Here is a 22,511-nt window from a genome sequence, read left to right on the forward strand (position 1 = left end):
TCGCGATTCTATGGCCATTTTGAGGGAAAACTTCGGAGAACAATTCATCTCAAGAAATGGACCGGTAAGTTGGACACCAAGATCATGCGATTTGACGCCTTTAGACTATTTTTTGTGGGGCTACGTCAAGTCTAAAGTCTACAGAAATAAGCCAGCAACTATTCCAGCTTTGGAAGACAACATTTCCGAAGAAATTCGGGCTATTCCGGCCGAAATGCTCGAAAAAGTTGCCCAAAATTGGACTTTCCGAATGGACCACCTAAGACGCAGCCGCGGTCAACATTTAAATGAAATTATCTTCAAAAAGTAAATGTCATGGACCAATCTAACGTTTCAAATAAAGAACCGATGAGATTTTGCAAATTTTATGCGTTTTTTTTAAAAAAAAAGTTATCAAGCTCTTAACAAATCACCCTTTATATATCTTTCGCCCGATTTACACTCATATGGCCACTGTGGCCAATCTTTTACTCCGATTTACTTGAAATTTTGATATTTATTTCGATGTGTTACAAATAGAATGATAAACTTATTATACCCCCATCATCATTCTATTATGGTGGGTATAAGGAAAGGTTGCTTTTTTATTTTTCGATTTTTTACAATTTTCCAAAAATTTATATTGGTCGGTTTGACTTGATTTGCCACTACTTAAAGTCAATTTCAAAATTTTTCGATAAACATTTCCTATGTCGAAAATTCGGTTATTGATTTGCATATGCCCAATAGTCACTTTTTAGTTTTCATTCAGGAGGAATTTCAACATGTGCAGGAGACTTAAAGTGTTCGTAGACTATTTAGGGCAGTTATCCCATATTATTTTTCTGGTAGTGAATTTATTTTAAGTTTCTGTGGTGTTCGTTCTGCCACCTGATTTCCAGAAAACTAATATGCAAGTGTGGTTATCCCTTAATAAAGTCTACTTTACTACTTTTTCCAACAATGTAAGGGTCGGGACTTTTCGATTAAAAAAAAAAATAATAATAAAATAAAAGAAATCGGCTTTAGACTATTGCCATTAATAGAACGATAAATTTTGAGGCCATGAGGAATTTACAGCATAAAAGGAACACTACCACATTCCCTTATTAACTCAAATTGTTCTTTGCGATTTTTTCACAGAAGCTCCATTAGTCGATTTTGGTTACTATTAAAAAATGTTTAATTTTTTGACCATCATCATTTGATTTGATTTTGACCATCATCAAAGGTTAACGTGTCGAATTTGAGGCCCTAGTAAATAGAGCCCCTCGAATTAACCACCTTATTATAAATCTTAACAAGCAACTACTTGCTACTACTACTATTGGTGTTCCCCAGCCATCCCAACCAATGATGATGATGATGCTGATGATGGCAAACGGTGAGATAAGTTTTGGTTTACCAAACTTGGATAGAAATATCCTATGATGAGCAAAAGAAGAAGAAGAAGACGAAGAAAATGAAACTGCGAAAAAAACCTAAATATATTATGTGTGTCAGCAAATGGATGAATGAAGAATGGCACAGCAGTCGGTAAGGATAACAGAGAAAAGATGTTCGAAGAAACTTCACAGGAAGATACCATTGAATCGTTTCCAACTAAAACCTCCCAATAATGACATTTTCTTTGCCTGCACCGTTGTGCCCTGGGAAATTATTAAAATGGTTAGAATGGCATCATAATAGATGGTTGTTTCCTTCCGCTGCAGTTACTACTTCAGGGTATTGATGTTTGTCACTGCTGCAGGAGATGAGAGCGAAGGCTTATAAATATTTCATTTTATGCTGAAGTATGCATTTCAAAGGAAATATTTTTGATGAAATTAAAGTTTAATGTCTTAAAAAAATGTATATATTTTCGAATATCGTCATATATTCGTGTAAAACATTTTCCAAATGTATTATTTTTAGGAAGCAATTTGGAATAAAGTGAAGAGTTTTAAGCAAAGAAGTTTCTGCATTCCAAAGACATATATATTCAAATTCCTTGATCTTATCATAACCTTAAATACCATAAAAGAGTTTGTAATCAACATATTGTGTATCGCCAAATTAGTTGAAAACTAAACATTTTTTTTATTTCATAATAGAAAATTGGAGAAGCCTTGCCCAGGATAGCCAGCAATAGGTTGTGGGCGGTTCTATTCTTTCCTATTCATCTTCAGTTTAATATTGTAGTAATAAGCCTACCCAAAAGTTAATGCAAATTGTCTCTGACGGGTCTATCAGAGGACTGCACGCAGAGAAGGAATATGATCACCTCAACCATGTTTCAAGAGCAAAATGTTATTTTTGTATGGTGACCATGTAACATGTTTGTCACTAAAATATTATTTTCTCGTCAAATATAACCTGCTTGTCGAAATCAAATACATGATTTCCGCTAAAATAACATGGTTGCGAAAACCATGTTACATGGTCACCAACCAAAAATAACATTTTGCTCTTAAAACATGTTTGAGGTGATCATATTCCTTCTCTGGGTGTGGTGGCGATGCTCCTATTGATTTATTAATTTCCATACACTCTTGATAATAAAATCTTATTCCATTTAAACATTTTCTGAAGATTGAAACAGGTTGTTAAGAGGTTGAACCAGACTGTCTCATAAGGACCTGACTCTGAAGTTGCCCTACTAAACTGGCCTAGAACGTGTCCTTTGGAATGAGTCTAAGACATGTCCTTGTGTTTCGCTTCCATACATTTTGACTTTTGAGAGCTCGCATAGTCGTGGTGAAGAGTGATCCGTCTTGGTCAGTTGGCGCACAGCATCGATGGTTTGCGGACCAAATGGAATTTGATTGAATTTAGTCCATTTTCGTCAAATCGTTCATTTTTTCAATATTTTCTATAGAAACAAAACTTTGACAAAAATTTCTATAGAAATAAACAAACAAAATTTTCTATAGTAATAAAATGTTGCAAAATTTTGTACAGAAAAAAATTATAATTTTTTTTGTATAGACACAAAATTATGGAAAAATAGAATTATGCAAAAACTTAAAAAAAAAATTATAGATACAAAATAGGAAGAACATTTTGTAAAAAATTTATATAGAAATAAAATTTTGGCATAACTTTCTATAGAAATTAAAATTTGACAAATTTTCCATAGAAATAAAATATTGACAAAATTTTCTATAGAAATAAAATATTGACAAAATTTTCTAAAGAAATAGAATTATGGTTAAATTTTCTATAGAAATAAAATTTTGGCTAAATTTTCAATAGAAATGAAATGTTGACAGATTTACTTAAAGAAATGAAACTTTTACAAAATTCTCTATAAAAATGAAATTTGGACAAAAATTTCTAATGAACTAAAATATTAACAAAGTTTTCTACAGAAACCAAACTTTGACAAAAATTTCTATAGAAATAAACAAACAAAATTTTTTATAGTAATAAAATGTTGCAAAATTTTGTACAGAAAAAAAAATTATTCAAAAATAGAATTATGCCAAAACTTAAAAAAAAAATTTTAAAAAATTACAGATACAAAATAGGAAGAACATTTTGTAAAAATTTTATATAGAAATAAAATTTTGGCATAACTTTCTATAGAAATTAAAATTTGACAAATTTTCCATAGAAATAAAATATTGACAAAATTTTCTATAGAAATAAAATATTGACAAAATTTTCTAAAGAAATGAAATATTGACAAAATTTTCTATAGAAATAAAATATTGGCAAAAATTTTCTAAAGAAATAAAATTATAGTTGAATTTTCTATAGAAATAAAATTTGGCTAAATTTTCAATAGAAATGAAATCTTGACAGAATTACTTAAAGAAATGAAACTTTTACACAATTCTCTAAAAAAATGAAATTAGGACAAAAATTTCTAATGAACTAAAATATTAAAAAAGTTTTCTACAGACACCAAACTTTGACAAAAATTTCTATAGAAATAAACAAACAAAATTTTCTATAGTAATAAAATGTTGCAAAATTTTGTACAGAAAAAACTTTTTTGTATAGACACAAAATTATGGAAAAATAGAATTATGCAAAAACTTAAAAAAAAAAAATTATAGATACAAAATAGGAAGAACATTTTGTAAAAATTTTATAAAGAAATAAAATTTTGGGATAACTTTCTATAGAAATAAAAATTTGACAAATTTTCCGTAGAAATAAAATGTTGACAAAATTTTCTATAGAAATAAAATATTGACAAAATTTTCTAAAGAAATAAAATTATGGTTAAATTTTCTATAGAAATAAAATTTTGGCTAAATTTTCAATAGAAATTAAATTTTGACAGAATTATTTAAGAAGTGAAACTATTACAAAATTCTCTATAAAAATGAAATTTGGACAAATATTTTTAATGAACTAAAATATTAACAAAGTTTTCTACAGAAACAAAACTTTGACAAAAATTTCTATAGAAATAAACAAACAAAATTTTCTATAGTAATAAAATGTTGCAAAATTTTGTACAGAAAAAAAAAAACAAAATTATGGAAAAATACAATTATGCAAAAACTTAAAAAAAAATTATAGATACAAAATAGGAAGAACATTTTGTAAAAATTTTATATAGAAATAAAATTTTGGCATAACTTTCTATAGAAATTAAAATTTGACAAATTTTCCATAGAAATAAAATATTGACAAAATTTTCTATAGAAATAAAATATTGACAAAATTTTCTAAAGAAATAGAATTATGGTTAAATTTTCTATAGAAATAAAATTTTGGCTAAATTTTCAAAAGAAATGAAATGTTGACAGATTTACTTAAAGACTTTTACAAAATTCTCTATAAAAATGAAATTTGGACAAAAATTTCTAATGAACTAAAATATTAACAAAGTTTTCTACAGAAACCAAACTTTGGCAAAAATTTCTATAGAAATAAACAAACAAAATTTTTTATAGTAATAAAATGTTGCAAAATTTTGTACAGAAAAAAAAAATTATTCAAAAATAGAATTATGCCAAAACTTAAAAAAAAAAAATTAAAAAAAATTACAGATACAAAATAGGAAGAACATTTTGTAAAAATTTTATATAGAAATAAAATTTTGGCATAACTTTCTATAGAAATTAAAATTTGACACATTTTCCATAGAAATAAAATATTGACAAAATTTTCTATAGAAATAAAATATTGACAAAATTTTCTAAAGAAATGAAATATTGACAAAATTTTCTATAGAAATAAAATATTGGCAAAATTTTCTAAAGAAATAAAATTATAGTTGAATTTTCTATAGAAATAAAATTTGGCTAAATTTTCAATAGAAATGAAATCTTGACAGAATTACTTAAAGAAATGAAACTTTTACAAAATTCTCTAAAAAAATGAAATTAGGACAAAAATTTCTAATGAACTAAAATATTAACAAAGTTTTCTACAGACACCAAACTTTGACAAAAATTTCTATAGAAATAAACAAACAAAATTTTCTATAGTAATAAAATGTTGCAAAATTTTGTACAGAAAAAATAAAATTATGCAAAAATAGAATTATGCAAAAACTTAAAAAAAAAAAATTTAAAAAAAAATTTATAGATACAAAATAGGAAGAACATTTTGTAAACATTTTATAAAGAAATAACATTTTGGGATAACTTTCTGTAGAAATAAAAATTTGACAAAATTTTCTATAGAAATAATATATTGGCAAAATTTTCTAAAGAAATAAAATTATAGTTAAATTTTCTATAGAAATAAAATTTGGCTAAATTTTCAATAGAAATGAAATCTTGACAGAATTACATAAAGAAATGAAACTTTTACAAAATTCTCTATAAAAATAAAATTTGGACAAAAATTTCTAATGAACTAAAATATTAACAAAGTTTTCTACAGAAATAAAATTTTTACAAAATTTTCTACAGAAATAAAATTTTTACAAAATTTTCTACAGAAATAAAATTTTGTCAAAATTTTCTACAGAAATAAAATTTTGTCAAAATTTTCTATAGAAATAAAGTTTCGACAAAATCTTCTATAGAAATAAACTTTTGACAAAACCTTCTATAGAAATAAAATTTTGAGCATTTTGTAAACATTTTATATAGAAATAAAATTTTGCGATAACTTCTATAGAAATAAAAATTTGACAAATTTTCCATAGAAATAAAATATTGACAAAATTTTCTATAGAAATAAAATATTGACAAAATTTTCTAAAGACAGAAATAATTCTATAGATATAAAATTTTGACAAAATCTTTTATAGAAATAAAATTTTGAGCATTTTGTAAAAAAATTATATAGACATAAAATTTTGCGATAACTTTCTAAAGAAATAAAAATTTGACAAATTTTCCATAGAAATAAAATATTGACAAAATTTTCTATAGAAATAATTTATTGACAAAATTTTCTTAAGAAATAAAATTATGGCTAAATTGTCTATAGAAATAAAATTTTGGCAAAATTTTCAATAGAAATTAAATTTTGACAGAATTTCTTAAAGAAATTAAATTTTTACAAAATTCTCTATAGAAATGAAATTTGGACAACAATTTCTAATGACCTAAACTTTTAACGAAATGTTCTACAGAAATAAAATTTTTACAAAATTTTCTACAGAAATAAAATTTTGTCAAAATTTTCTATAAAAATAAAGTTTTGACAAAATCTTCCATAGAAATAAAATTTTGATAAAATCTTCTATAGAAATAAAAGTTTGATAAAATTCCTACAGGAATAAAATTTTGACAACATCTTCTATAGAAATAAAATTTTGAGAGAATTTCTTAAAGAAATGAAATTTTCGATAGAAATAAAATATTGACAAAATTTTCTAAAGAAATAAAATTATGGCTAAATTGTCTATAGAAATAAAATTTTGGCAAAATTTTCAGTAGAAATGAAATTTTGACAGAATTTCTTAAAGAAATGAAATTTTTACAAAATTCTATATAGAAATGAAATATGGACAAAAATTTCTAATGAACTAAAATTTTAACAAAGTTTTCTACAGAAATAAAATTTTTACAAAATTTTCTACAGAAATAAATTTTTTACAAAATCTTCTACAGAAATAAAATTTTGACAACATTTTCTATAGAAATAAAATGTTGACAAAAATTCTATAGAAATGGTTTCGACAATATTTTCTATAGAAATAAATAGAAATAAAAATTTTGATTAGAAATAAAAATTTGACAAATTTTTCTATGGAAGTAAAATTTTGGAAAAATTTTAACTTTTAAATTATATTAGCTTGGGGGAGAGAGGCTGGGATAAATTTATTTCGTTCGGAATTTAGCGTGTTTTCACAGATGGACTATGGTAAATGGTATAATAAAAATTTTTGCCATAAAATTTCTTACAAAAGTTTTGTATTCTATCTAAAAATGTAATACATGGACAAATTTGTGACTTCTTGGGTTTTTAGACACCGCAATTTTTATCCAATAGGGCCTACGTCTTAAGTCTCCCGATTTATATGACAGTATATATATTTGCTTGACAGAGTATTTGTCATCAAATCCACCTGAAATTGTATACATTTTCAAGTAAAGGATGATACGGTCAAAATTTGGTCAATACAAATTTGACGTATTTCTTTCAATTTTGCATTTAAAAAACCTGAACATCCCCCATTTTGAAGGTATGTGTGTGTAGAATGTTGCTCATATTTTGATTTTGGAATTCACTCTTCAGTTGTCAAAATGCCGTCCAAGCAAGAAGAGCAGCGTATCAAAATTTTGCTCGCGCATCGCGAAAATCCGAGCTACTCGCACGCAAAGCTGGCAAAATCGCTAAAAGTTGCCAAATCAACCGTTACAAATGTAATTAAAGTGTTTGGGGAACGTTTGTCGACAGCCAGGAAGTCTGGATCGGGGGAAATCGAAAACCGGAAGCCGCTGAGACGACAAAGAGAGTTGCCGGTAGTTTCAAGCGAAACCCTAACCTCTCTCTCCGAGATGCCGCAAATAAGCTGGGTGTATCGTCTACAACCGTGCATCGAGCCAAAAAACGAGCCGGACTATGGACTTACAAGAAGGTAGTGACTCCAAATCGCGATGATAAACAAAATACGACGGCCAAAGCGCGATCCCGGAGGCTGTACACGACGATGCTGACGAAGTTTGACTGCGTGGTAATGGACGACGAAACCTACGTCAAAGCCGACTACAAGCAGCTTCCGGGACAGGAGTTTTATACGGCAAAAGGAAGGGGAAAGGTAGCAGATATTTTCAAGCACATAAAACTGTGAAAATTCGCAAAGAAATATCTGGTTTGGCAAGCCATCTGTACCTGTGGCTTGAAAAGCAGCATTGTCATAGCTTCCTGGACTGTCAACCAAGAAATTTACGTGAAAGAGTGTTTGAATAAACATCTGCTGTCTTTCCTGAAGAAACACGGTTGTTTTGTACTGTTTTGGCCGGATTTGGCATCTTGCCATTACGGTAAAAAGGCCATGGAGTGGTACGCCGCCAACAACGTGCAGGTGGTTCCCATGGACAAGAACCCTCCCAACACGCCAGAGCTCCGCCCAATTGAGAAATACTGGGCTATTGTCAAGCGGAACCTAAAGAAGACCAAAAAACTGCTAAGGACGAGCAGCAGTTCAAGGCAAACTGGCTTTCTGCGGCGAAGAAGGTGGACAAGGTGGCTGTACAAAATCTGATGGCAGGTGTCAAGCGTGAGGCCCGGCAATTCGGATTTGGAAAAGCAAAAGCCTAACTGAATATTTTTACTGAATTTTATACTAATTGAACTTGAAAAAGAAATTTAATTTGATTTTTTAAATAAACGATTTCACCGATTTACACGCGTTTTCCCTTGACCAAATTTTGACCGTATCACCCTTTAACCCGACGAATATTTTTCAATGGAAACAATTGTGTTATGTGATTCATGGTGGTGGGTAATTAAGATTCGGATCGGCCGAACTTAAGGCCGTATCTACTTTTTTCCGTATTTCAGTATCTTTACACACAATTTTTTTTCTGATTCAATCACGAAATTAATTGATCACATTAATTTTTTAAATGAAATGTCTTCAATCACAGAAATCATAGTATCAATTAAAGAATTAATTGAAAGTCAGTAAACAAATTAATTGAAAAACAAACCAATTAAAAAATTAATTGACACTGTACATTCTTGTTATTGATTTTTGTTTTAATTAAAAAAATTGTTGAATCAATTAAATTTTTAATTGAATGTTTTTTAAAACTCAATTAAGACTTCAATTGGAAAATTTTCGTGAATTTTTTGTTTGTGTAATGGAATGTCTGGGTACTGTAGCCCTTTATAATTTTCTTATAATTGGATCCTCAAATTATGACTAAACGAAGAAATTTAATGAGTTGATCAATTTACTATTAATTCTCTGCTTTATAAAAAGGAAAGATTTAAAATCTTAAAATTTTCATCTTTATTTTTTTGATTATTTAGCCTCGAGTAAATTCCTAAACATAAAAAACTAATCGCTTCCATCAACTTAGCACTCATTTATCTCTCTGTCTATCTCTCTCCCCCTCCTCATCATAAATTTGAAGAACACATATGGTGCTTTTAGATTTTTAATGACACCCAGAAAACAAATAAACACTCACATTCCATTCGGGCGATATTTTGTGAAATAATCTAAATTTTCTTACTGCAGTGCAGGATAGTTAAGTTTTACTTTTCCGCAGCTGTAGCATGAATTCTATCAACGTGGTTGCACGTTAGACCAGTGTCAAGAAACATAAGGAACCAATGCAGCCAGTGCAGTCGGTTATATTGTCTGCGGAACCAGTAGATCCACTAGGTAGAGTATGTTCGTCGAATGTGTGTGTGTGTGTGAGTGTGTGACAAGTAAAACTAATGTCATGTCATTTAATATGAAAACATAACTGACATAAATATGAAGGAAGTGTGGAACAACCAGCCAACAGCATAGCTTAGAAGCTTCTCTGGAAACATGAAAACAAAAAACAATGCTCACAAAAAAAAAAAAAACCGACGAAATTCTAAACAAAAATTCCGAAAACAAGGATAACAAAACAGAGTTTTTTCACACAACAACTGATGATAACTACAACGACGACGATGACGATGTTGTCCTTTTTCTCTTGATGTTGTTGCTAAAACTATGACAATGACGATGGGCATGACGATATGTATGCTAGTGTGAGTGTGTGTGTGTGAGATGACGATGTTGCTAACGATAATCATGTTGATGACTATTTTGATGTTTACAGTAAAAACACCAGCTGAGGTCTGCCTAACAATAGCTACGATAGTGGCATTACTTTTCCTATGTTGCCACCAATATTTGTTTTGTTTTAGTTTTCTTGTTTTTATCCTGAAGTGAATATGATCGGCAGGGTAGGTTATATATAACGGCAGTCTGATATGTCAGGCTTCCGAAGACTATTCAGTTCATTGTGATACCACAAATGGAGACCTTCTCTATTATCAATGCGAGCTGACCGATTCTATATTTAGCTCAAAGAAAAGGGACCTCCTATTTATAGCTGAGTCCCAAAGGCGTTTCACATTATGGTGAAACTATTTAGAGAAGCTTTGAAACACTCAGGCATACTACCATCATTACCAAGAGGGGATAAAGCACTGCTTTGATTTTTATACCCTCCACCATTGGATGGGGGTATATTTTGTCATTCCGTTTGTAACACATCGAAATATTGCTATAAGACCCCATAAAGTATACATATTCAAGGTCATGGTGAAATTCTGAGTCGATCTAAGCATTTCCGTCCGTCCGTCTGATTAAATCACGCTAACTTTCGAACGAAAGAAGCTATCGACTTGAAACATGGCACAAGCAGTTGTTATTCATGTAGGTCGGATGGTATTGCAAATGGGCTATATCAAACCACTTTTACGTATAACCCCCATATAAACCCCATGATTTGGCTTTCGGAGCCTCTAAGAGTAGAAAATTTCATCCGATCCGGCTGAAATTTGGTACGTTGTGTAAGTATATGATCTCTAATAACTATGCAAAAATTGGTCCACATAGGTACATAATTATATATAGCCCCCATATAAAGCGATCCCCAGATTTGGCTTGCGGAGCTTCTAAGAGAAGCAAATTTCATCCGATCCGGCTGAAATTTGGTACATGAAGTTGGTATATGGTATCTAACAACCATGCAAAAATTGGTCCACATCGGTTAATAATTATATATAGCCCCCATATAAACCGATCCAAAGATTTGGCTTGCGGAGCCTCAAAGAGAAGCAAATTTCATCTGATGTTGCTGAAATTTGGTACATGGTGTTGGTATATGGTCTCTAACAACCATGCAAAAATTGGTCCACTTAGGTCTATAATTATATATAGCCCCCATAAAAATCGATCCCCAGATTTGGCTTGCGGAGCCCCAAAGAGAAACAAATTTCATCCGATCCGGCTCAAATTGGGTACATGATGTTGGTATATGGTCTTTAACAACCATGCATAAATTGCTACACATAGGTTCATAATTATATATAGTCCCGATCCCCAGATTTGGCTTGCGTAGCCTCTAAGAGAAGCAAATTTCATCCGATCCGGTTGAAATTTGGAACATGGTGTTAGTATATGGTCTCTAACAACCGTGCCAGAATTGGTCCATATCGGTCCATAATTTTATATAACCCCCATATAAACCGTTCTCCAGATTTTACCTCCGAAGCCTCTTGGAGGAGCAAAATTCATCCGATCCGGTTCAAATGTGGAACGTGTTGTTAGTATATGGCCGCTACCAACCATACCAAAATTGGCCCATATCAGTCTACAGTTATATATAGCCAAACCACAATCACACAAAAATTGGTCCATATCGGTTCATACTCATGGTTGCCACTCGAGCCAAAAATAATCTACCAAAATTTTTTTTCTATAGAAAATTTTTGTCAAAATTTTACTTCTATAGAAAATTTTGTTTGTTCAAAGTTTGTTTGAACTCGGTTTGAAACACTGTGCGTAGCGGCACAAATAATTTTTAATCGTCGTGTCCTTTTGTTTTTCTATTTGTTTACCTGGAAAGTTGCCCTTTGATCGATGCTTGTAGTTTTGTCGCTAAGCTTTGCATCAGCTACTAAGCATCACTCAAGAGGGCAACGAACCAGTCTTGAACCGACAATCAACACGCGCACGCACAATCGATCCCCCCGCGATAAGTAACAAGTGTAGTGAAACATTAGTAATTGTGAAAATAAAATAAACATTAAATTATAACAAACATTTAAGTGAACAGTTAAAAACAATAACTATTTACAGGTAAACCTAAAGACATTTAGTGAACAGTGACACAAACAACCCATCATCCCATTACCCATCAAATACAAGTGAGAGACACAAACAAAACCCTCATCAATAACAAGAACAAAATCACAACACAAAATACACAAATTTTTACTTAATACTATATTGCACTGAAGTTTACATTGAAATTGCACTTAGTTTTACTTACAACTATATTGCACAAACCCATGTTAAATTTGAATTGAAACAACCCTTGTTTACACTGTTTCCTTGAATTAATTTAAAGTATAGTTTTTTTTGTAAATATTTTAAACCTAAATCTAAAACTTAATTGCTAATTTAAAACTTAAATCTAATAATAAATTACGAATAAAAATTAGAATTATATTAAAAATACACTACAAAAACACTAAAACGATTGAAAATAAATATTCCAGAATTTTAAAATTTAAAACGAAAATTTCTTCAAGTGTAATTATTTCGGAAGGCAAAATTAGTTTTACTTTCCAGCTCTTCTTCAGTTCAACCCCGAACATTTTGGTCCATTGCGAACCGGATTAGTGTTTTTTAAATTATTAAAAACAATAAAATTGAAAAAAAATATAATTTTTTTTCTCCAAGTGTATTGTGATTTTGTTCTAAGTGTACAAGTTAAAAAACCCAGTGACCCATTAGTGCGTTTTATCAAGTGAAGAAAAAACTGTAGTAGTATATTACAAAATATAAAAGTATTAAGTGATTATAACCCAGTGTAATATTAATGTCAAATACCCTAGTGTAATACAACAACAAAAAAAACCAAATAGTCAAATAATATTCAAATTGCCCATGCCCTTCAAATGTAACTATCACTATGCAAAACAAAATAAACAACAACAACAACATACATTGACCACACAGCTGGTGATGCATTGACTGACCAACAAGCGGACAGCCAAAAAATAGTCAAACACACACACGTACATACAAACATATAAAGCATAGAGAGAAAACAAAATAAAAGGGTAATGACATTAATACTACACTGTAAAAATAAAAGGTTATGACATTTAAGTAAAATGTTTGAAAAATAGTGAAAAATTGTGGACAATAATAATTTTGAAGTGTTTTTCGGAAAAATTATGTACTTTTTTGGAAAACTAGTGTATTTTAAAGAAAAAAGTGGTTTTTTCGAAATTTTCAAAATTTAGTGACCCAGTATACAAAAGTGTTTTTCCGTAATTTGTTGATCAATTAATCAAAGAAAAACTGATTTACACTGTAAAAAACAATGAAAAAGTGAATTTCTGTATTTTTTGGCATAAGTAAAATTTTCTATTTGTGATATTTTAAAAAATCAGTTTTTTGCAAAATTGGTCAAAAAATTACATACAAGTGACCCATACAAAATTAACCCAAGTTTTTGTGCATTTTTATAACAATCAATTCTCGGTTCGGTCGTGTAAAATAAAACAACAACAAAAAATAAATATTGAACTTTGGACATTTTCGGTGAATTTGGACAAAACCGTAACAACGGTTTTTTAAAAACTACATTTTGTCCAACAATAACTATTTACAGTTTTCACGACACAAACAGTCCCTAGCGACACAACACAATCTTCAACAGCACTACAAAGCGACACAACAACACAGCGGCAGAAAGCAGACGCCATTTTTATACATCCAATTACACACATACATACAAATTTACAAAGCTTCAAAGTGAGTACCTATTTTTTGATTTTTTTTGGGGATTTTTGGTATAGTTTTTGCTGAGCTCATAGTTGAGAGCTTGTTGTTGCAAAGACTCTGTATAACCCGTAAAAAAAAAAAAACAACTCCGAATTTGTGATATGCTCATGACACAGAACTTTGGACACATATTTTATTACGTAATTTGAGAAAAAATTGGAAAACGAATGATTTTGGAAAAAAAAGCGGCTACACTAAAAGAAATTTTTTCCTCAATTCTTGTTGGAAAAAATTACGAAAACGAATGATTTTGAAAAAAAAGCGGCTACACCAAAAGAAATTTTTTCCTCAATTCTTGTTGGAAAAAATTACAAACATTTTTAAATTTTATTTTTGCTCAAAAAATTTAATTTATTTTGTTTTCTTCAATCATAAAAAAACATCAAATTGGAAAATTCATAAAAGTTTTGGATTTTTTTTCATCAAATCGATTTTTGATTTTTTTTGGATTTTGGAAATATTTAATTGGGAATTTATCATTTTATTTCCCGTACACCGTAAAAAAAAGAGACCCTGGAAAAAATTTACCATTGAATCAATCGGCAACAATTGAAACTTTTTTTTGAAGAAAACAATTTATTTTATATTTATATTTTTATCAACCTTTATTTCAAAGCCAATCTATCTATTCGACCCTCTGACCCACAAAAAGGTAGGAGATAGTTGGTTTTTGAAATTTTTTGACACATTTTTTTTTACAAATTTTTTTTTCAGCTTTTTTTTTAATTTCGTTTATTTGTATTGCAAAATTGCTAAAATCCATATATTTTTGAGCATCGTGCTTTAACAAAATATTGCTTTTCTGTTTTTCGAATTTTTGGGTGTTTGGGAAATTTTTTCGAGATTTTTTTTGGAAATTTTTTGGAACATTTGTTGGAAACGTAAATTTTTGGGATTTTTTTTGTTTTTACGTAATTTTGGCCCAATTTGTCTACTGACCCAATTTTTTTGTTAAATTTGACTCGTTTTTTAATTTTTCTTGATTAGAAAATATTTTCGACACTACAAATTTTGTCCCGTTTGAAAGGATACTTTGATTTTGAAATAGTTTATTGTAGAAAATCCGTGCTTTTTCTGAATAAAACTAGTTTTGATTCTTTCGCGAGTTTTAATATATTTTAGTTTTTTGACCGGTGCAAAAAAAGTTTAAAATACATTATGGATAGAATTTTGAAAGAAAAATTTGCCAATTGCTTAAATGATCTCGTGGATGTTGAAAGCGTTTTATCTGTTAAGGCGGCCACCGAAGATTTACACGCGTTGGAAGCGGCTCGAGTGGAGCTAAATACGTTATGGGACCAAGTTAGGCGGGCTTATGTAAACTGTCGAGATAGGGTTCCAGTTGAGGGAGAGACTCCTATAGATAAGGATAAGCTTCGCGGTCATTATAAAAACGGTATGGACGTCTATAAGACAGGTTTAAGTACGATTAACTCACAGATCTCGGCGCGGCAGGAACGGGAGAATCAGGAAAAATTAGCTAGGGAATCATTAATGACACAAAATATGGCAGTAGACCCAAATTCGACCCCAAATTTACGATTACCACCATGCGACACCGACATTTTTAAGGGCGGGTATAGCGAATGGCCTACATTCAGAGATTTATTTGCTGCAATTTACATAAATAACCCAAGATTGAGTAAAGTCGAGAAGTTATTCCATTTGACCCAAAAAACTTCGGGAGAAGCGCGGGAAATCATTACAAATGTACCCCTAACTAATGAGGGTTTCGATATAGCTTGGAGAAATTTAGAAAATAGATACGAAAATAAACGGATGCAAGTTAACGAACAGCTTAGGATTCTCTTTAATTTGCCTACAGTATCAGTTGAAAACGCGTCAACGATACAAAAATTACAACGCACGATTAACACTTGTACACAAACTTTGGAAACTTTACTAGTAGACACGGGAGAATGGGACCCAATATTAGTATACCTTGTTTCAACAAAATTACCTCGTACATTCTTGGAAGAATTTGAGAACAGTTTAGAGGATTGTTCGACACTTCCAAGTTGGCAGAAATTAGACGATTTTCTGTCACACAAGTTTAAAACTTTGGAATCGGTGGGGAATATTAAAATTCAAAATTCGAAACATAATCAATCAAGATCAGATAATGATAGAAGGGGGAATCGTGTTAATAGTTTTCATACAAATGTCACTCAGAAACATAATCCTTCGGGTTCAAGACTCAATAATAATAATAACAATTCACAAGCCAACCATAATTCGAAAAATATTAATAATCCTAGTCGCAAACAAAGTGAAAGCGTTTGTCCAATTTGTCGGACAAATCATTTGTTGCGAAACTGTCCCAAATTTTTGGAAAAGTCACCCAATGACAGAATACAAATAACGAAACAAAATCATCTTTGCTACAATTGTTTATTGGCCGATCATGGAGTTCGGGAATGCAAAAGTCGTTATAGTTGTAGGGAATGTAATCAGCGACACCACAGTCTGTTACATAAGGGCAATGTTGGCTCTGCCCCTACAAACACAACACATACACGAGACGCAGCACAATCTAGTGCAAGTGCTGTTGCTCTCAACACTTTAATTCATCAGGTACGAGACGGAGCACAACCTAGCACAAGTGCTGCCGCTCTCAACACTTTTGTTGATCAGGTTCAAGGTGGAGCACAATCTAGTGCAAGTGCTGCCACTTGTTCCACTCTAGTTCAATCATCGATTTCATCTAGTATACAGTCCACTTCTACTAACGAAAGGCCTAGTATAACGACTCTCACGTTGCAAGAAGATAGACCCACTCGACGACCCGAAACTACACTTTTGTTTACCGCAATCGTTCAAATCGAATCAAAGGGACAGAGATATGACGCCAGGGCAATCATTGATCCTGGGTCACAATCGACATTTATTTCTGAAAGAATCAAAAACAGATTACAACTTCCTACAGTCAGGAATTTAGTTCACGTCACAGGTTTGAGTGACACAGTTGCTGAGACATCTACAAAGGCTTGTGTTTTTAATCTTTGTTCACGCATAGACCCTACTTTTGAATTAGAGGTTTGGGCACCCGTGTTAAAGACCCTTCCGTCTAATTTACCAACGCATACTCTTGATCGAACATTGTTTGATGAGTTCCGGCATCTTAGATTAGCCGATCCTCAATTCTTTGATAGTCGACCCGTTGATATGCTCATCGGGCTTGATATAGGACCGTTCATATACACTCATGATGTTCCTATGAAATCATTTGGCTCAATATTGGCACAAGACACTGTATTTGGATGGATAGTTGGTGGACCCATTCAACAAAATATTGAGACAACTAGGAAAATTGCTCTTCACAGTGCCTCATCTTTGGAAAAAATACTCACACGTTTTTGGGAGGTGGAAGAAACCCCAAAAAAGATTTTGAGGTCAGCTGAAGATATTTATTGTGAAACAAATTACAAGTCTACGACGAAACGTAATGAAGCGGGAAGATACATAGTGACTCTACCATTCAAAAGTTGCGCAGAAATTGGTGCATCTCGAAACATTGCACTTGCACAATTTCACAGAATGGAGAAGAAATTGGCCAGGACCCCTGATATAAAGGCGGAATACGACGCTGCTATTAGGGAATATCTTCAATTGGGACACATGCGAAAAGTTGATCCACAAAATATTTACAAGACCCCTCATTACTATTTACCGCACCACGCAGTTATTAAACCAGATAGAACGACCACCAAACTTAGAGTGGTATTTAATGCATCAAGCCCTACTTCAAATAAAAAGAGTCTTAACGATATTTTACATACAGGGCCTATTCTTCAACAGGATTTGGTGTTACAAATTTTAAAATGGCGTTTTTTCAAATACGTTTTCAACGCCGATGTTACAAAAATGTATCGGCAGATATTAATAGACCCAAATCAAGCTTCGTTTCAAAGAATACTTTTCCGATTCTCCGAAAATGGCCCAGTGGAAGATTTTGAATTGTTAACCGTCACTTTTGGCGTAAATTGCGCACCGTTTTTGGCAATAAGAACCCTGCTTCAATTAATTGAAGATGTACAAGACTCATACCCTTTGGGCTCAAAAATAATCAAAGAAAATTTATACGTTGATGATGTATTAGCGGGGGGACACACGATTGAAGACACCATCGCCGCTAGAAAACAATTAACATCTGTTTTAAACTCTGCTGGTTTCGAGTTGAGGAAATGGACCTCTAACGACCCACGTCTATTAAATGATCTACATCCTGATTTATTGTTGCCTGTCAATTGGTTAGATCTTTCTGAAGGATCGTCAACCAAGACCCTTGGCATTCGTTGGAATGTAGCGACCGATGCTTTCTCATTTAAAGCGCCAAATGTTGAAGAAAGAGAACTTTTCACTAAACGCGAAGTTTTATCGACAATTGCTAAATTTTTCGACCCTTGCGGCTGGCTTGCTCCGATCATTATAGTTGCCAAATTAGTGATGCAGCAAGTCTGGTTAGATAAAATAGGGTGGGATGACACATTAAGACCCGTAACCACTATGAATTGGAGAAATTTTGTGAAAAATAGCCCGATTATTAATACTATATCTGTACCAAGATGGATTCGATTTTCACCCTCCAGCGCGGTCGAAATACACGGTTTCTGTGACGCGTCGGAAAGCGCGTACGCTGCAGCTCTTTATATTCGAGTAGAAATCGGAAACCAAGTAGACACTTTTCTTTTAGCAGCCAAAACTCGTGTGGCTCCAATAAAGAAAATTTCTCTACCGAGATTAGAGTTATGCGGAGCGGTTATGTTATCAAAGTTAGCTAACGCAATTTTTCCAAATCTACAAATAACGCAATTTACGACACATTTCTGGACTGACTCCACCATAGTTTTAGCGTGGCTTCGTAAACCACCGTGTTCTTGGAGCACTTTTGTTGGAAATCGGGTTTCCGAAATTTTAGAAAGCGTCGGTAATGAAAACTGGAATCACGTGGACTCTGAATCGAACCCAGCCGATATCGCGAGTCGTGGTTGTTCACCAGATGAGTTAAAAGAACATCATTTGTGGTGGACGGGGCCGGAATGGTTGAAATTGCCCAGAGATCGGTGGCCCAAAACTCAACTCAACGCAGATACGAATCTTGAAGCTAAACAAGTTAAAGTTTTCGCGACAACTGTTTTCGAAGACCCTTTGACCCGTTTCTCATCTTTATCACGCGCTTATCGGGTGCTATCGTATGTAATGCGTTTTTGGCGGAATACAGGTTCAAATCGGTCTCGAATTGCGTCGGAGGACATATCCTCATCTGAACTCAATGATATAAAAACTCGTCTAATCATCGTTACTCAAAAACATTATTTTGCTGAAGAATATTTAGCTTTGACTCAAAAGAAGCGACTCTCGCCAAGCAGTAGTATTTTATCGTTTAACCCATTTATCGACTCAAAAGGAGTGCTTAGATCAAACGGTCGTTTAGTTCAATCTCCGGCTCTTACATATAGCGAACGCCATCCTATCTTAATTCCATACGACTCTCGGTTTGCTCTTTTATTTGTAGAATTTGTTCACAAGGTCACAATGCACGGTGGCAATCAACTAATGGTTCGTGTCATTCGATCGGAATTTTGGATTTTTCGTGTGAAACAATTAGTAAAAAAGGTTATTCACAATTGTCGGATATGTTCTATACATCGACACCGGACCCAAACTCAAATTATGGCATCCCTGCCACCAGAACGCACTATGTTATCTAGACCCTTTCAAAATACGGGGGTAGATTTTGCTGGACCCTTTGGGATAAAAAGTTTGACTGCTCGAGCTTGTCTTATTACAAAGGGTTATGTCTGTATATTTGTTTGTTTTTCGACTCGCGCAATCCACTTAGAAGCTACTAGTGATTTGTCGACCCAATCCTTCATAGCTGCTTTAGATCGCTTTATAGGCAGAAGAGGGTGTCCAGAAAAAATATTCTCGGATAATGGGAAAAACTTTATAGGTGCCGCGGAACTTATTAAAAAAGATAGGATCGCATTTATGAAATCAATTCAAGACACTACTATTCAAAGACACGCGCATCAAAATTTAGAATGGAAGTTTAATCCTCCAGGGGCTCCCCATATGGGAGGTCTGTGGGAGGCGGGAGTTAAATCGTTCAAGACCCACCTTAAGAAAACAATGCCAAAAATGAATTTTACGTTTGAAGAATTATCAACGATTTTAGCCCGCATAGAGGCTTGTCTTAATTCACGTCCGATTAGTCCAACTAGTGATGACCCTTCAGACTTAGAGCCTTTGACCCCAGGACATTTTCTGATAGGTTCTCCATTGTTGACCCCGGCAGAACCCGATATTTCTGGTGGGGATGTGACATTAATAAATCGGTGGACACGATTAAAAGTTATTTCTCAGAATTTTTGTCAAAGATGGAAATCGGAATATTTGAATGAATTACACCGTAGATACAAATGGAAATACCCACAACAAAACCTTGCCATAAATGATTTAGTTATTATAAAAGATGATCACTTACCTTCAAATGAATGGAAACTAGGGAGGGTTGTCAAAACCTACGAAGGCGCTGACAAAAATATTCGAGTAGTAGACATTAGAACCGCTAGCGGTATGCTCAGCCGACCCATAACGAAGATAGTAAAACTATTTGCGGACTGACTAGCATATCACAAATTCATCAAAAAACACGGTACTCACAAAACTTTTGTTACAGAGATGGCCGGAGTTTTACCAGTTCGCGACCCATCACCAAATGGACCCTCTCGCCACAATCGTCGACACCGACCTGCGCACTGGCAGTATGCATGTGGGCTGTGCCAAGACGACCACCCAATCAGGTCATGTGCTTTTTTCCGTCGACAGACCCCTTACCAGCGGTATGAGACTGTGGAGAGGCGCAGCTACTGCCGTAACTGCTTGGCGCGCAGTCATTTGGCTCCAGACTGCCCAGTCCTCACCGCGTGTCGGGAATGCAACCTCCGTCACCATACGATGTTGCATGGGGCTCCTCAGCTTCGTGAAACTTTTGGACGCTATACGCCACCGCCGGTAGAGTTACCGTACCACCGATCTTCGGTTTTCATTCCTACAGCCCAGGTGGATATGATGGCTGAGGAGTCTGAGGACTGGGCCAGTGTAAGGGTGTTGTTATGCCAAGCTGCCACCCATACCCGAGTCGCTGCATCGACCGTCACCCGGCTTCGCATCCCAACAAGGGAAAAGGATGGTCGTACGTTTGCCACCATTAGATTACGCGCACGACGCTATGGAAGTCGGCTGGTATACAAACTTAAAGCATTGGTGACCCGCGACCTGCCCAGACGCCCATACTCAGACCCCATCCTTGAGGACCCAGCCACAAATATGGAGGCTCATGAACTGGCAGATATAGATCCCAGAGGCAACGAGTCAATTGACGTCGAAGTGGGCGCAAGTGCGTATGCCTACCTGCGGCGAGATGGAGTCGTACAGACGGGCCTGGGAAGAGTTTTTGCCCAACTCACCGATTGGGGCTATGTTTTCGTGGGGCCCGTCAGTAGTCCAACCGAAGTCAGCAACCAATAAGGTAAGGTAAACTACACTCTTTCGCGGGGGGCAGAATGTTCAAAGTTTGTTTGAACTCGGTTTGAAACACTGTGCGTAGCGGCACAAATAATTTTTAATCGTCGTGTCCTTTTGTTTTTCTATTTGTTTACCTGGAAAGTTGCCCTTTGATCGATGCTTGTAGTTTTGTCGCTAAGCTTTGCATCAGCTACTAAGCATCACTCAAGAGGGCAACGAACCAGTCTTGAACCGACAATCAACACGCGCACGCACAATCGATCCCCCCGCGATAAGTAACAAGTGTAGTGAAACATTAGTAATTGTGAAAATAAAATAAACATTAAATTATAACAAACATTTAAGTGAACAGTTAAAAACAATAACTATTTACAGGTAAACCTAAAGACATTTAGTGAACAGTGACACAAACAACCCATCATCCCATTACCCATAAAATACAAGTGAGAGACACAAACAAAACCCTCATCAATAACAAGAACAAAATCACAACACAAAATACACAAATTTTTACTTAATACTATATTGCACTGAAGTTTACATTGAAATTGCACTTAGTTTTACTTACAACTATATTGCACAAACCCATGTTAAATTTGAATTGAAACAACCCTTGTTTACACTGTTTCCTTGAATTAATTTAAAGTATAGTTTTTTTTGTAAATATTTTAAACCTAAATCTAAAACTTAATTGCTAATTTAAAACTTAAATCTAATAATAAATTACGAATAAAAATTAGAATTATATTAAAAATACACTACAAAAACACTAAAACGATTGAAAATAAATATTCCAGAATTTTAAAATTTAAAACGAAAATTTCTTCAAGTGTAATTATTTCGGAAGGCAAAATTAGTTTTACTTTCCAGCTCTTCTTCAGTTCAACCCCGAACATTGTTAAAATTTCATTTCTATAGAAAATTTTGTCAAAACTTTATTTCTATAGAAAATTGGGTCAAAATTTTATTTCTATAGAAAATTTTGTCAAAACTTTATTTCTATAGAAAATTTTGTCAAAATTTTATTTCCATGGGAAATTTTGTTAAATATACCACGTATGGACTTACTTACAATTTAGAA

At 33.0% G+C, this 22,511-nt stretch overlaps 1 protein-coding gene across 1 annotated transcript; it reads left to right on the forward strand.

The window, feature by feature from the left end:
- The first annotated feature begins 1,500 nt into the window (after positions 1–1,500).
- On the forward strand, positions 1,501–20,527 carry LOC142225225 (uncharacterized). The gene is made up of 5 exons (XM_075295000.1): positions 1,501–1,647; positions 9,640–9,723; positions 13,728–13,870; positions 15,121–17,252; positions 17,298–20,527. Exons 1-5 carry the CDS (start codon positions 1,501–1,503, stop codon positions 20,525–20,527), a joined length of 5,736 nt encoding a protein of 1,911 aa, XP_075151115.1.
- The last annotated feature ends 1,984 nt before the right edge of the window (positions 20,528–22,511 follow it).

The sequence above is a fragment of the Haematobia irritans genome, chromosome 2, assembly GCF_050003625.1.
Source record: "Haematobia irritans isolate KBUSLIRL chromosome 2, ASM5000362v1, whole genome shotgun sequence".
NCBI lineage: Eukaryota > Metazoa > Arthropoda > Insecta > Diptera > Muscidae > Haematobia > Haematobia irritans.

What these genes read in the sequence shown, in the direction of transcription:
- LOC142225225 (XM_075295000.1), top strand. Translation starts at nt 1,501, where the DNA reads ATGGCACAGCAGTCGGTAAGGATAACAGAGAAAAGATGTTCGAAGAAA. An exon ending in CAGTAGATCCACTAGGTAGA is followed by an intron (nt 9,724 to 13,727) that starts GTATGTTCGTCG and finishes AACTATTTACAG; the next exon opens with TTTTCACGACACAAACAGTC. An exon ending in CAAATTTACAAAGCTTCAAA is followed by an intron (nt 13,871 to 15,120) that starts GTGAGTACCTAT and finishes GGATGTTGAAAG; the next exon opens with CGTTTTATCTGTTAAGGCGG.